This window comes from Cydia amplana, chromosome 4 (genome assembly GCF_948474715.1).
Source record: "Cydia amplana chromosome 4, ilCydAmpl1.1, whole genome shotgun sequence".
Lineage (NCBI taxonomy): Eukaryota > Metazoa > Arthropoda > Insecta > Lepidoptera > Tortricidae > Cydia > Cydia amplana.
Genome location: NC_086072.1, coordinates 506,404 through 523,731, shown reverse-complemented (window position 1 = coordinate 523,731; position 17,328 = coordinate 506,404). Strand labels below are relative to the sequence as shown.

Sequence of the window (17,328 nt, the reverse complement as noted above, 5' to 3'; positions counted from 1 at the left end):
TTCAAACAAAATATGTAGGTAACTGGAAACATAAGGAAAAAGTACGAGTATTGCTTCTTTTATTTTTTGTGTACTGGTGGTGTCATTCCTAAATAAAAACTTGTTCGTACTCGGAGGTGCATTTAGATTTTTAAAGCTCATGCCTTTCGCACCAATTACTTGTAGGTAGTTAGTGCGAGCGAAACATACCAAGATTCAATTGAGAGGCGCCATTTATGTAGGTGTAATATTTTGAGAACTTGAATACGCTCTTTGACTTTGTGTAGGATTCCAATAGGAGGCATATTCAGACATTAAGAGGGGGCGTTAAGCCAGGAAATTAGAAGGAGACAAAAGATATGGCCACAGCGCGGGTTATTATTAACGTTTTATCTCAATTACTCTGAAAATATGATTCTCATGGCAGTTCCTAGATCTGAACTCCCTTCAAACACTTTTCATAAGGCTAGGCTACTTATCTGATTTTGTATCTAAGCAAATTCGACTTATAGATAACGTTTCTTCACGTGAGCCAAATACTCACATGTCAAACACGTTTATTATACTTGTAGGTACAGTACGAGCACACGTACCAAGCTCTGGCTTAGCGTATTTCGCTGCAAAAATGTTTGTAAAAATAATCTGATAAATTAGGTCAATCAACTGTAAAATATGCTGTCAATGTCAGAATGTTAACGTGACTTTTTGGTCAATACGTGATTATACTACTGTATCTTATATATGTATTTATTAGCGAGACTCGAAAAATACTACTACTACTAGTAAAAAGAAATGGACGTAGGTATATAGTTTGCTTATTAGGGTCCCGTCGTCTGTTGGTTAGTTAGTTAGTTAAAAAGTCGTCTGTTGGTCATCGTTCGATCAGTTGATCGATATTTAAATGAGTTTTTGCCAAAAAACGTATTTTATTATTAAAACAACGCACCTAAACTGCCGCCAAGATACGTAATATGCCCTTTATATGGTTTTTTGTATGAGAGTACGGAACCCTCCTTTATGCCCGCACTTGGACGGTTATTTTTGTGATAATTTACAATAAGTAATTGTACATAAATTTATTTATATTTACTTTAAAGTAAAACCAATGTCGGCCGCTTTTAATATTAATCTTACATCTTATTAAAGTTATTAACCTTAACAAACATTAAATGAAAATAGCTATGTTTAATAGAGTCGCAATTCTCAACCGATTTTAGTCAAATTTTGTGAGCATCAGGTTCGATGAAAAAGATTTTTTGCCAGGTATATTTTAACGATACCCATAAATGTTATCCAAAAATATAGCAAACCGTTAATATCAATTATTATTACAGTAATATTTGTTCAGTTTAATGAACACAATGCCGCGGATTTTCAAGTTTATTCAACGTAATTCTACCGCAGATGGAAAACCCGAGTGACGAACAATACAGCAAATCCTTTGCAAACAGTTCTCGCTACCTAATTTAGGTGATGTTTGTACCATCTGCGAATAATATGAGAGATATCTGGCTAAACAGCTTTGCTGCCAGCAGTGAGTGCCAATCAAAAATTTACTTAACAAATCAGGGGGTGCGGTAGTGCTGAGCCAAGGCGAACAAAAAAGCCGGGGCACGACCTACCCTTTCTCGAACCGTTTTGAAACGACTAAGCCATAGTTTTTTAATCACACCTTAATGAATGACCATGATATTTACTGCATCATCGATTAAACTGTTAATCTAATGAAGACAGTATCGTGAATGGCATATTTAATGACAGCTAGGGTTATCCAATAAGATAGGAAATTACAAATTAATCTGTACAAAGGTTAAAGATAAGGAATACATTAGAAATGTGCTCTTGCTCGTGCTACAAATAAATATATGATTTATGATTTATCTTAGTGGTCAGAGTAGGGGCATTTTCCACGTCGCTTTTCCTTGTGCGTATACATATTATAGCAAAAATACACTGTAAAATGTACTACAGCAATTCGGAACACTTTGCCATTTCGCAATGAAGCAATAATGTAAATATAGATATAATAAGTTCTGTAAATATAGTTGTAAGGTTATTTAATTTGTATGTCTGTAATAGGCTGAAAATGGAGACACTGACTATAGAATAAGATCATTTATGTATACCCATTTCTTTACAAATAAATATATTTCATTTCATTTCATTTCATTGAAAATAATACGATGTCGGAAGAAATAATAGATTTGCATTGTTTGGTTTCCATGTTAATACGGTCACTGCTTTGTAACAGCCTCCTACAGTGTAAAAAGTAACAGTGGACCAACGCCTTTGATATATGTTTGCGTAAATGCTGACACCCCACAATAACATAATAGGGTTGTCACCGACTTTTACACAACTGCCCAAAATAGTATGTGACAAACTAATGAGACACGCTAGCCCCGTAAGTACGTACCGAGCTACTAACAATGACGATGTATGCAGCTCGGGTGCGCGCGACTAACTCCTCGCCCCTCGCTGAGTTGCGTTCTCTAGCGCGAGTCCATACTTGAATAAGCGCTAGATATATATATGGAGTCGCGCGCGAGAACGCAAATCGTGCTAGTAGGTCTGCAATATTAAAATGTAACACTCTTGTGGCTTATATATCATGTCAATATTCAAATGAACAAAATATTAAAATAAGATTTGTAAAGTTTGAATAAGCTTTCTGGTAAAATCAACTATCACGCGTAGTAACACATCAATGTATCTTTTGACGTTCAGCTAGTTAGTTATAGAACTAATTATACTACTATACGTTGATTATTACAATATGAGACGTATTGTATAATAATTAGCACGAGAGCTTATAACTGTTGCTACCAGGAACTGATATGGCTAATTAAGGTAAGGTAATTCCGGTAAACTTAAGTTTACCGGATATACCTAGCCAAGCCTTTTGGGTAAAGCCCGAAAATTAAATCAACTTTAATTTGTATTCGGCGTTTACCCGCATACATCTAGGTCTACCCAACACTAGGAGGGTAATGTCATGATGATGCAACACCTAACATTTGGGTAAACCTAGCCAGTGTTGGGTAAACCTAGATGTGTACGGGTAAACTCCGAATACGGATTAATGTTGTTTAAATTTACCCAAAAGGCTCGGGTAATTATTACGAGTACTAAATAGGTGTACGCAGGTAAACTTAAGTTTAATTAACCTTCTAACATTACATTACCCGTAACATATACATACGAGCGTGCGCGTCTATGAATGTTTTTGGCAGTCAAAGGGTCAAATGGATAATTTGTGGCTTTCCAACAGAGAAGGGTCCTTATTGTCCATGTGCATAAGGAAAGTTTCGATTAGAAAATTAGGTATTAAAGTAATTTGACGGCAAAAGTCGGGAATTTCAGTACCTTTGAGCACACCCTAAATTATAACTGACTGTTACATGTTAAACTTTATTTTGTGCAATAGTCGATCGCTACAGGTTTGTTTGCTCACGAACACCCAGATAACAATGTAACAAATTAACAAAGAAGCTAATTAAAACCTTTGCGTTGCAATGCAACTGTAATGACACTCGTTGTTATTAATTGTCATTAAAAATGGTCAATTAGGGTATCGGCAGGAAAACTTTTTTGCGGCGTTTTACAAATACTGATTAGCCAATTAATTATAGTCCAAACGTTTTCCTGTGATAGAGTGTTTATGAAGATGTTCTTAGTTACAAAAGGTAAAGAAGCCATTTTATGTATTAGCTGGCAAATGAGCAGACGAGTCGCCTCACCCATAAGGAACATTATGCGTTGCCGACACTTGCCGAACTTTGTGAATACTAAATATTAGCTTCTCGAAAATCCCCATGACACGGCTCACAAAAAACCTATCAGAGCTCATTTCAAGTTTGAGGCCACATCAGACTTATATTTTGACAACAAAAATGATATCTAACTCATGTCAGCCGCGCGTGCATTTTGCTCGTACTTCCGTACGTATTGGCTAACCTAACCTAACCCACTTTTCAGACAACAGTTCGTTTTCTTGGGGGACGCAGTTTTAACCTAACCTAACCCACTTTTCTGGCAACAGTTTGTTTTCGTGAGGTCGCAGTTCTAACCTAACCTAACCCACTTTTCTGGCAATAGTTCATTTTCTTGGGGGTCGCAGTTCTAACCAAACCTAACCCAACTTTCAGGCAACAGTTTGTTTTCGTGGGGTTGCAGTTCTACCCTAACCTAGCCCACTTTTCTGGCAACAGTTCGTTTTCTTGGGGGTTGCAGTTCTAACCTAACCCACTTTTCAGACAACAGTTCGTTTTCTTGGGGGACGCAGTTTTAACCTAACCTAACCCACTTTTCTGGCAACCGTTTGTTTTCGTGAGGTCGCAGTTCTAATCTAACCTAACCCACTTTTCTGGCAACAGTTTGTTTTCGTGGGGTTGCAGTTCTAACCTAACCTAAGCCACTTTTCTGGCAACAGTTTTTTTGTTGGGCGCTACGGGCATAGCAGCCTCTTCGCCCTTGCGTAGCAAAGCGCAGGCACTAATGCTCGCCTCCGCCGCTTCGGCTCACATTATGCTCTGCGCTTTGCTACGGCGGGCGAGAGCTGCTTCCCCTCCGCGCCTCCGGCTTTTTACATACACTCTAGGGGTAGGACAGACAAGACCACGTGGATAGTGGGGTGCTCCGATTCGGATTTTGGTTAGTTAGACTTAAAAAAGTGCGTTTAAGTCTTATTTTGAAAATCACGAATTTCATTATTCCGAGTTTACAAAAGATCGAATTTCTCAATACCGAATTACTTTATTTCCGATCGGTCAATGATTTTTCGGAATAGACAAATTCGGAAAAAATATTTTCGGATTTTTTCTAAATCGGAACTTTAAGCTTTCGTCCATATGAAAATCGGATTTTAAGTATTCGAAAATAACACAGTCGTGATTTTCTTCTTTCGTGGTTTTCAAAGTCGTAATTTCGATATTTCGGACATACAAAAAATCGGGATTATGAAAATCGAGGTTATGAAAGTCGGAAAAACATATTTCGGAATATTTGGGTGTTCCCGTTCAGAACACTATAAGAAAACGCGATTTGAGATGATGCAAAAATAATCGTGTCAATTTCAAGGTCAAGTAACAAGATCAAAACTTTAAAAAATGAAATATAAATAGAAACTTAATTATTTATTTGGCATTAAATATGGTGGACAATGGTGTTACATTATTATTTATAGAGCCATATTCATTTAGATTTAATCAGAATCGGCTTCAAGATAACAACACCAGCCAGCCTATTATGGATAGTTTTATCCATCTTTATCCACGTGATAAAATAACTGTCACTGTTTAACACCGTGGGAAAGAAAGTGACGGACACCGTTTTATCACGCTGTCACGTAGACAAGAACGACCATCATATCCGTACTGTACTGAGGTGTGCAAGTCATTCACAATTATTATCAGCGACAATAAACTACACTTTTTATGACATTTGTCTAATTTGGGGAAAGATTTGATGACACAATTTTGACCTATTCCACTATTTAATTTATTGGTCCTTATAAATTCATAAATCATTAAACTATGAAGATGTAGGTACAGTAATAAACATATCTGCAATTGCCTAAGACGTAGTTTCTGATATTTTTTCTATTTTCGTCATAGATTATAGGCTTAATATCATTTTTATCTATTCCATGAATCCACTAACTTTTTATACTGACTTTCACAATATTTGGTTAGTAATTAAGGTAAACACTTGATGCGTGTTTCATGATATTTTTAATTTTTTTTCCTTAAGATACATAAAAACAACTTTTATCTAAAAGTAATTATAGAGCATTAGAAACTAGGCAAGTTGTTTAAATATTTGGGTTTCCGCATGTCCGTTTGAGAAAATATGTGTTACAAAAGCATCGATTTGTTTTTAGATTTTTTGTTTATTTGAATATAAACATTTTTGGGCTGACAATTAAAGCTACTCGAATGCAAAAGCTTTGGACACAAAAATCTTCCAGGTTTTGGTAATATTTTCTTGTTATATGACAATCTATTTCATAATTTAGATGTAATAAAGAAGGCATGTTAACGTAGTGAGAATAATTCTCGAAAGAACTTATCTAATGAACAAGCCATTTGCTTAATAGCTGTATAATTTACCTTTCCTTCCGTTTCACTTTATCTTGTTCGTTTACTGACCTGCCCGAATAGTATTAAAACACTGATCTTAGGGGTCGTCCTGTCCTAATACAACGCGAATACGCGATTGTCGCAAGTTAGCGCGATATTTCGAAACCCGTGTCGAAATTTAGAGGAACGAAAATAAAAATTTCATTACCAATTTTGAAATTACTTTAGGTGCTGTAATTCAGTAATTAAACCTTTTTTGTGTTCCTTTATCTAAATTTGTCCATAAGTACATTGTACTTATAAACATAAATATATATAACCTCTCATATATTTGTATGGATTTTGAAACCTTCCGTTTTCAAAATGAAACTATCATTAATCTCCAAGTCTCTCTAAGAAGTCACTGTCATCATGTGTCTCAGTTGCAATGACGCTCTCAATGTTTTATATTTAAATTAATCTATAGGGATTCTGTTTATAAAACTTGTTTATTGAATTTTTGTTTATATTACTTATTATAAATTAATTGGCCCATTTTACGTCAATGTACATATTAAATTTAATGTATTAGTTATATAGGTAGGTAATTTAAAACACTGACGTAAGCTGGGTAGGCAGGTTTTAACTAAAGTTTTCTTGATCTTAAGTAGGTACATCGTTTTAGTATAGTGTAAATGGCACCCATCATCACCTATTACGAAATAGTAGAGCATATTTGCGGCGTTTGGGGTGGAAACCCTTGGACCATGGGGACCTAGCGCGCGTAGCCTCTATAAGGAGCTGTCAAAACGCCTTATAGAGGCTTCTGGTGACCAGAGGGCTGGCCAATATTTTGCCCAGCGGATCAGCATTGCCATCCAGCAAGACAATGCAGCCAGAATTTTTTTTATTTATAGGGTTTTATTTTAAGTGTTTTTATGAAATAAATACATAACTATCAAAAAAAATTATGAAATAGGTATAATAAGAATTTTAATGAAATTGATTATTAGACATACCACGTGTTATTTAATTTTACCATTTATTTGTGGTTGAAATGTAATAGATAGGAGCTTTTTGTACCATGTCATGATATTGCGAAACCCTATTTTTTAATTAACTTTTAACTTTTAAACAATGGGAATAAAGTTCAGGTGCCATACGAGAATTGTTAACATAACGGATTGCTGAGTCATACAATTAAGAACAAATCAAATTATTTATATTATGTAAATATTGTGAGTTGCGTGTTTAAATAGTCACATTACTATTTATACCAACGATTTTATTAAAACACGATGTCACTCCTCTGGACTGTACTTCAGTTGCTGGTTTTATCACACAGTGCATACCGTGTGCGTGTGTGCGGACGTGCAAGTGCCCGTTGTAATATACGGATCTTTACGTGAGACGGCACACCGCTTGCGTGACGTACGCGTGCACGTCTATTACGCACACGCATCCGGTGTGCACCGATTTTTATGAATATACATCATCATCATCACACGAAGGATTAAGGAAGGAGAACATTACTTCTCAGGAAGGCTCTAACGTTAATATTTTTTTTAATTATAACGAAAGATAAAAAATAATTTAACAATTGTATTCCAATAATCGACAACAAAAAGAAACATACTGTATCAATAATTGGCAGTGCTTTTGGTAATTTGTTCGAAAATGTGTCAAAAGTCAGAAATCTTATTAGTGTCATAAATAAAAAGGATAATCAAAAAAGTCGAAGGAGGTTTCATACTATTTATTACATACCTGAGCCTACTAAGTACTAACACATACAGGCTGCTCCAAAGTAATAAATCGTAATTTGTTAAATTCTTCGTAACCGCTACACCGATTGTTAGGATACTTTGTAGGTATATTGGCTATAAATACCCTAATGCATATGTACAATTGGGCTTTGTCCAATGGCTAGGGACAGCCTTTATTCAGACGAGGAAGATTTCATACGGAACGGGATGTCAATATAGGGTACACTAGCGTCAATTCCTAGTACCTAATAGTGTTTGTGATAGTAAGAAAGTGGCTCTTATCTCCCTCAGGTCACGACAACAATGCTATTATTGTTTGTGAGTGTGACACTTGAGCGACATCACTCGTTAATTACCTTAATTAATTCTGCACGCTGCTGCGTACCGTCAACACTGTTAACTGACATTTCTTAAACCTTATTGTAAAGTACATAAAGTTCATTGTTGGTTAGATAAATATGTTATTGTTATGACTATCGTTGGCGGAATTTACTAATCAGTTTAATCCTCACTGCGACGACATAGAGGCTACGAATGGTCAGTTAATATGCTGATGTACGATACGATATCTTCTTCATTTGAGAGGTCAAAACTTGACAACTTAAGTAGTTTTCCCTTGCTGGGGGGAACGTCTACTTAAAGAGTTAATTAATTATAATTATTACCAGGATTTAATACTTTATACACTCTGGGCCAGAGTCTCTGGCCTATGCCTCCTTGAACTACAGGACCTGTAGTTAAAGGAGGCATACGCCAGGTGTTGGGCTAATGTGAATCTTATGCCATATTTAGGGCCTCCTAGCCTAGTGTGTGTTTGTACAAGCTTTGCTTAAGTTTGGGGGTCATTCAGAAGTTCACTTGATTTGCCGTAATAAACGTGTTGTTGCTGTCTGTTTCTATGTTGATTCCACGAAGCAGAAATTTTAATGTAATCTCTAGTAATTTAAATCTTACTCTTACTCTCTAGTAATAACAAAATCAATAAACCCTAGATGGCGGGTGTGCCTTACTTTTCATCTTTTTTTATAATATCGTAAAAAAGGAGGCAGCAAGTGAATCGCCTAATGGTAAGCGATTACCGTCACCCTTGGATACCCAAGGGGTTGTAAAGTGCGTTTCCGGACTATAAGATGGGAGTACGCTCTTTTCTTGAAGGTCGGATCGGTCCGGAAATTAAAACGGTTTAGTATGTATAAGATAGGTACATAATAAATACATTTACCAGCCATTCTATAAAAAGATTCCACTAAGTTGAAATACATTAAATCAGACCTCCAATAAATAAGTCAACTCTAGACTGATAACTTTCTACTTTATCTACGCTGCATTTAAAGTTGTTTTATTCAACGTTTGTTGACAGACGAGTTTGAGCATGTTTGTTCACAATGGAAGATACCGAGCGGAAGGTTTCCAACAAGGAAGGTCGGAGGTAGAAGTAGGTTGGAATAACATTATTGGCGAAACGGTAGACCCTTGTGCGATACCCGAATGTTTACAATGTTTGGCCCAGTTTTGTGTGCTGTGTCAGCGCGTTTTTGATGTTGTATGAGGAGTCACCTTCCTACGATTTGCAGGTTTTTAGGGTTCCGTAGCCAAAATGGCAAGAACGTAACATTGGCTGGCTGGTAGGTAGATCTTTTAGGACATACGGTGAAACTGCGTTTAATATTGTAAAGAATAGGAAACTATATCCACCAAAGGCGATAACATTCATAATATCAGGCGAGAACATTCGACAAAAAAAAATAAAAATAGGGAGGAATTAAATGGCTTAAATAAATCAAAAATATTATCATCCTTCTGCAGTTAATGAACATCTCTGGGTGGTTGTGATAGCGATGATGATTTGTTCACTGAGTTTTTCCCGCGGTAGAGCTCGATGCACCAAGCTACAGTGACTACAGACATGACACCGATGAGCAGGTAGAACATTGAAGCGTAGTTTCCTGTAGCGTCTCGTACTGCACCTGAAAATTAAATAAATAATCGGCTCGATTCGAACAATGCCTATATAGGTTCGAATCCCGGTAAGGACATTTACTTATTTGTGTAATGGCTACAGATATTTTATTCCTGAGTCATAGGTCATTTATGTATTTGTATATTCCCTCTAAATATCGGTATCTGCGTACCTACCCACAACACACAAGCCTTCTTGAGCTTGCTGTGGGTCTTACTCAAATTGTGTAAACATGTCCTATAATATTTATTTACGAGTAGTTGTGGGAGGCAAGAAGTTTTTGGAGAAAACAGTTGAGGACTGCCAACCATCTGAGCGGTGAATATGAAATGGTAGATGGATCGCGTAGATCGTCTTACCTATAGCTGGACCTAGGGTCATACCAAACGTGCCATACATCAGAACTGACACGCCAAATGCTATCCCGTACTTCTCCGGTGGGACAGCGTCGGAGATGACCAGTGAGAACAGAACGATGAGGAGACAGCGGGAACAACCAGTCAAGGTCAGGGTCATGTAAGCCACGGTTGGGTGTGGGAACCAGAGGAAGACTGAAATAAGAAATGCTATATTTCAAAAACCTACCTTTTATACATGCAATCTTAGTACCTTTCATAGTATAAGGACAAATTAAGGGGTTTATTATTTTAGCCAACGATATGATGGAGATATTTTGCCGTAATTTGGTAAGCCTCGGTAGCTTAATTGGTAGTGACCGGTGTTCTAGTAAATAAGATCAATAGAGCCTACAATCCACTTTCTTTATACCGATGTCTAGCCCTTTTCACTAGTACATCCAAATATGAAAATTTTAAAAGCAAATCTTACCGAATTTCAATGCTACGTCCAACCCCATCCCGAATATGAAAATAATATTGTTGCCTATTTTCTTCAACCAAGCGCTCGCCACTATTAATAATATCCTTGTTGAAATATCTCCGAAACTTAACAGTGCTAATGCCCACGCTACTTCACCCTGAAAATTATATGTAATCTCTTAAATTTGAATTTTTGTGAAAAGAATACGAGACGACAAAATAAATGTTTACTGAAAAATGTATACCATCAGGATCCACGTTTTTAATAACAAATGATTATAGGTACTGTAGGTACAACAGGATTTCAGTTTGATTGAAAACTGCCACTTTCTGCAACTGCAGACTGGTTGTTGTCGCAAATTTGACAATCTATGTGATTATGATTGTAGTGTACCTAATTGCCTTCTTTTTTGACTTCTACATCACATGAACGGAGTGAGGATACGCGTCTGTATACCAATTGTCAGCCAAAGCCAATTTCGTCACATTATAATTATATATATTATTATGCTCTTGGCTTAAGGTGAAGAATTCTCCAGTGTAGTTACACTGATGATAAAAAAAAATAACTCATTCACTTACTTCTTTCCAATCCCTCGCATAGAGCGCTTGAGGTACGAACAGGGTGAACATGACATCGGAAATGAGCCCGAGCGGCGCACCGACGCACGCGCAGGTTCGCAGGAACTGTTTTAGGAATGGCCAGTCGAACACATCTTTGATATACTCTCTGTAAGTAAGAATATACCTATTTCAAAATTTTGGGCAGAAATGTATCGGGTACGTAACGCTGTTTTTTTAACTCTTCTGATTAAACCAAAAACCTACCTAATAAATGTATAAAAGGCTGAATTTCACCGTGTTGTAGGTACTTCAGAAAAAAACTTTGAAATCGAACTGTTAAAGTTTATGTTACTCGTAATAATGTTCAACCATGTCAAGGTTCGAGAAGATTTAAAATATTCTTTATTCAATTAAGTAGGCTCACGAAAAGTTTTTCCGTCAAGGTATAGGAATAGTTTCGAGTTTTTCTCACATCTTTCCATCTACAATAATGTTATGAATATACTTGCAGAACACCGTCGTTTTTCGCTGTTGCTATCCGGTCAATATTTATCTCTGTAACATGGAATGGTTCCATGTTAGTTTCTACCTCGCAGTTATTTTTCTCATTCAATAGCTTTTCAGTTTCTGAAACACAAAGATTAGCTATTGTTAAAATGACTGTAGAATTTAGAAGAGCAGAAAGGAATGTCTGTGTAACTTTACAACTCCCGTGAGACACGAATATACTACAATAATTTCAAACGGCTGAGGATCCTCGAAACGTTAAAAAAAAAAAAGGTTTCGTTCTCTAAAAATCTGTCAAATGCCCAAAATTATTGCATTGTTAAATAAATTTAGATATCAAATAATGCAAATTATAATTATGGTTTCTACGGCTGCCTAGAAAGGAGAAATTATTTACCAGGACTGACAGGCACCCTCTTCAAATGCCATTTCACTGGCTGTTGCAACGCGGAACCAACTAATGTTTGTAGGTACACGCCAGCCATAAGTATGATCGTGGCTCGGTACCCGTAGTTCTCGGCCGTCCAGTGAATGGCTAATGGAGCTACGATAGCTGCTATGGCTGGAAAAAATGATCGTGTAACATCGTTTACGGCTCGGCCACGACATTCAGCGACTTGCGACGGCGGCGATTACCACATGTGGGAGCGAGTCACAGCGATCGGACCTTTCGTTCCCTCCTATGGTTTTCGCTGCCGCCGTAGCAAGTCGTTCAATGTCTTGGCCGAGCCGTTAGGCAGGGAGTAAGCAAGTGGCGATCGACTATGTTCTCCCGCAAAAAAGAAACGGGTTGATGTAGATCTCGAGTCAAAAGAGATAGGTACCTATATATTTACATACTTAATACTACGTCAATGGAAAATAATTATAAACAATAGGAGTAAAGTAGAGAGGAGAATATAGGAGTGTACAGGGTTTTTGAAACACTAAAATTGAATTATTGATATCATCATCTTTGACACAGTTAGCTATTTGTGAATCTTATTGTAACGACATAAGGGCGACCAATGGTCAGTTAGTGTTGCCGTTAGTTACCAGAAATAGCCTGAGCGAGACTTGTCATCATGAACCGCTTCTCCAGAAAGTAATCGTTTATCGCGGTACAAGCCACGTTGTACAGCACGCCGGTTCCTGTACCCTGCAAAAAATGAAGCTAAAAAATTGGCCAATCATCTATTTATCTGGAGAATATAATTATGATGTGCCATACCCATGCACAGAGCCATGAGCTGCTAATACTAAATATATAAAACTGCAAGAATATTAATAAAATCCCGATATGTAAGTATTGCTTTGAGAAGGTACTAAATATGTTGATCGCCTAGAAAATAACTATTTTGACTCAGTGACCTGTCCGGTCCTGTCTGTTAGAAAATAAAAAGGTATTTTCGACCCTTAGCTATACTTAGCGACTACTGTATATTATGGTACTTACCATAAGTATACCTTGACACAAAATGAACATGGCGTATGAGTTGACGAAAACTACTCCAAACACACCCAGAGTCGCAGACGTCGCGCCGAAAAATGATAATTTTCGTAAACTAACAACCTTCATCAATGGTCCTGACAAGAAACCTGAAAAAAACTATACCTATACATCCCACTGCTGGACACAGACCATCTCAAGCGGGCTTGGGCTATAGGAGTAAAAATAAACCTATGAATTTCTTCTTTTTTAGGGTCCCGTACCCAAAGGGTAAAAACGGGACCCTATTACTAAGACTCCGCTGTCCGTCCGTCCGTCCATCCGTCCGTCCGTCCGTCCGTCCGTCCGTCCGTCCGTCTGTCACCAGGCTGTATCTCACGAACCATGATAGCTAGACAGTTGAAATTTTCACAGATGATGTATTTCTGTTGCCGCTACTAAAAACAGAATAAAATAAAGATTTAAGTGGGGCTCCCATACAACAAACGTGATTTTTGACCGAAGTTAAGCAACGTCGGGCGTGGTCAGTACTTGGATGGGTGACCGTTTTTTTGCTTGTTTTTTTGCTTGTTTTGCTCTATTTTTTGTTGATGGTGCGGAACCCTCCATGCGCGAGTCCAACTCGCACTTGGCCGGTTTTTATATTTATTCAAGTACGAGTAGGATATGTTGGATCGCTTTAGCATCGTCAATATCTATATTTTATCTTAAACATGCACAATTACAATAAGAAATCAATTAAAAGGAGTCAATAAAATAGAACGAAATGTCAAGAAAATTATACAATAATTAAATACATTGCCATTTCGAAATTAAAGTCGTAGGTATTCCCGTACGTCGTACTTCGTAAATGTATGTAGGTTTCCTCACTACGTTTTCCTTCACCGAAAAGCTAGTGGTAAATATCTGAATGTGTTTTTGTACACAAGTTTCGAACCCACGACCTCCGGATTGAAAGTGATCCACTCGGCTACCACGGCTTCAACACACGTCAGAAAAGAAAGAAAAAGAAAAACTGACTTCAAATATTAAACCTTATAAATGCGCCAACAACTAATATATTTGAACCAGTGAAACTATAATTTTATTTTAGTGTTCAAGTACCTAGGTGATGGATAGGTACCACGGTACCCACAACCGTGTGATGTGGCGCAGAACTACTAGGAGGGCTGACCCCAAGTAAAATGGGATAAAAGCCAGGACCAAGAAGAAGAGAGTGTTCAAGTACCTAGGTATAGTAGTAAAAGGTTGTAGATTGATTATTCAATGGTTTATTATGTGTTAAACTAGTTTGCGTACCTCCAACAGCGATAGATATGGAGTTCACGCCGTTGTGCACTTGTATATCGGTGGAGCTCATTCCCAGTTGTATATAGAAACTGTTGAATATCATGCCTATGCTAGGAATAAACATCGTTGTCACCGACTGGAAAGAACATTATTAACAGATTCAAAAGTGTATTCAATATATACCGGGTGCTTCCTGTAACAGGAGCAATAAATTAAACTAAAGGCTGTACTCCTCAAACTGACCAACATTTGTTCAGCAATTTTTTAAAATGATGAATTTTTTAGACTTCCTCTTTTTCATACAAAATAAATATTGCCTTCAATGTACGCTGACATCAGTGTGTTTGACGTTGCTTGTCACGCTTTAAACATAACAAAATTTGCAATACATTGCATCTTAGAATAAACTTTAAAGTGCAAATAAAAATTAAAACATGAGTTATTTTCAAAAGTTGCTGAACAGATGTTGGTGAGTTTAAGGAGTACAGCCTACAGTTTAATTTGTTGCTCCTGTTACAGGAAGCACCCTGTATAGTTTAGTATTATGTCACTACCCGTGAGTTCCTGTATCTACTATAATCTTTATGTTAATATCACAACTGTTGGTTGGATCTCCAAGTAAAATAAATAAATAAACATATTAAGATATTACTGAATGAAAAGGAGTGTGACTCGAAATTTGGCAATTAGTATAGTTCAATGTAAGGATCAATGATACGTACCTAACTGTGAAACGTTTAATTGTGAAAGTGAATAAAATAATGTTTACTTACAAAATTTATAATTGCAGAGATCCATACCATATAGGCCCAGCCTCCATCTGGAGGCACTATTTTGTACTGTTTTTTCTTATTATTATCAATTTTGTTACCCTCCATCCCAAAACAAATATTATATTCAGTTATTCTTCAATATTGAACCGTTTCATTGACTCTTGCATTTCACCGCATAATGAATTTATGTATCAATAATTTCAAGGCACTTTCAAGGTAAAGGAGTACGTTAAATATACTCGTAAAACATTTTATGTTCATTCAGTGTCACGTCGCAAAAGTAATGGGGGCTTGTACGGCTACCATGAGTTGACACTTCACGTTTAGGTACGCTAATAGCGACGGCGTCGATAGCGTAAATGTCAAATGCAAACTCATGGTGGCCACTCAATTCTCTGATACCAATTTACGTACTTATTCGTATTGCATTGATTGGTCTGCACATCCTTTTTGTCTAATCAAATACTTATAAAATCATATAATTGTATTTTTAAGTGAAATGTTCTGATAATCAAATCATCATCATCTTCCTCGCGTTGTCCCGGCATTTTGCCACGGCTCATGGGAGCCTGGGGTCCGCTTGGCAACTAATCCCAGTAATTGGCGTGGGCACTAGTTTTTACGAAAGCGACTGCCATCTGACCTTCCAACCCAGAGGGTAAACTAGGCCCGTGTCGGGATTAGTCCGGTTTCCTCACGATGTTTTCCTTCACCGAAAAGCGACTGGTAAATATCAAATGATATTTCGTACATAAGTTCCGAAAAACTCATTGGTACGAGCCGGGATTCGAACCCGCGACCTCCGGATTGCAAGTCGCACGCTCTTACCGCTAGGCCACCAGCGCTTTTTTTCTGATAATCAAATCGAATTCCTATTAATTTTGAATGAGATTTAGACAACCAGAATGTAGGCTTAGTCATGCCCTGTTAACGCATTCACTGCCAACGTTTTCGTAGCGCTGCGCTCGTAGCCGATCTCAGCGTTTTCTCGATTTGTAGAAGAAAAGCGACTACGTACAGAAAATCTAAACTCAATATGTTAACAAAACTATTATATTCAAGATAAGGCTAAATATATATATATATATATATATATGGCATCATGTGTATTGTATACCTAATCTCAAATTTGTATGCCTGTCGGCGAAACATGGCGTTCTCACATACTTACTTTTTGTATCACCACTGTTACCCTATGTTTACAAATAAATCATTTGACTTTGACTTTGATCATATCACCTATTGATATTCCATTATTGATTGCAGGAAAAGAAAAAAATTGTGATAGCTTTTTTTTTTTTCAGTAACGTGCACTGAATTACCTACTTTACGTCACAATTTAAAACAAAAGCAAAACATAAAATAGTTAAGTACCTACTTACATTTCATTTGTCACCATGTGAATAAAATTCATACTAGCTGCTCGCTATTACTATTCGGGCAGCGACCCTTAAATAAAACAACACTTTCAGATCAACTCAATGTATTTTGTCCCCTCTATACTTCACATCTTCCGTATTCCACGCACTAACTCGATGATCCAAGCCACGACGATAACTACCAGGAAGGCAATCATAATCAGGAACATGATCGTGTAGTCGTTCGTCGCGTCGCGGATTGCCCCTGTGGAAAATAATTAGCTATGTCATTGTTAGGCAAATTTTTACGTTGACTGTAGGTACAGGTTACAAATACAAATACCTATCCGGTGGCGAATGCACTAGTCCCAAAACGCACTATTAGTCAATACACTCTAATTTCGAAAGCCCCTCTTCTCATAAGAAACTAGGCCCAAAATACCATATTTCCAAAAAGGCTCATTCTCGATTTACACGAGAACCATTGAGAACTAGTCCCAAAATACACCTTTCCCAAAATACCCCAAATTGTGTTCACCTGTGCGTGGCGTAATACTTTATTCTCATAATGCGTAGGTCTCAAAACACTCTAGTTCCAAAATACCCTATTTTTTTGGAATGTCTCTTTGTGACTGCTTTCAGCCGTAATCATTACCCGTTTGATGCCTAAAATATTTTTTTCAAAAATAGGATTTATTTAATTATTATTTTGAGCTATACAGGGTGTAATCGTTAAGTGTTGCTCGGCGATAGTTCCGTAAATATAGCAGATATCAGAAAATTAAGATAAATAATGCCAATAATGCCATAAATGAGGGTAGTTTC

The 17,328-nt window shown here is 37.1% G+C and overlaps 2 protein-coding genes across 5 annotated transcripts in view; one reads left to right on the top strand and one right to left on the bottom strand.

Moving 5' to 3' along the window:
• Window positions 1-17,328, top strand: part of LOC134663056 (solute carrier family 12 member 6) — a 443,704-nt gene that overhangs the window by 170,549 nt on the left and 255,827 nt on the right. The window lies entirely within an intron of this gene.
• On the bottom strand, window positions 9,611-14,502 carry LOC134647436 (monocarboxylate transporter 1-like). The gene is made up of 9 exons (XM_063501784.1): window positions 14,382-14,502; window positions 13,089-13,231; window positions 12,689-12,791; window positions 12,051-12,215; window positions 11,656-11,773; window positions 11,165-11,312; window positions 10,593-10,740; window positions 10,124-10,315; window positions 9,611-9,771 (listed from the first exon to the last, which is right to left on the bottom strand). The coding sequence occupies exons 1-9, from the start codon at window positions 14,494-14,496 to the stop codon at window positions 9,611-9,613; spliced, it is 1,293 nt and encodes a 430-aa protein (XP_063357854.1). The 5' UTR covers window positions 14,497-14,502.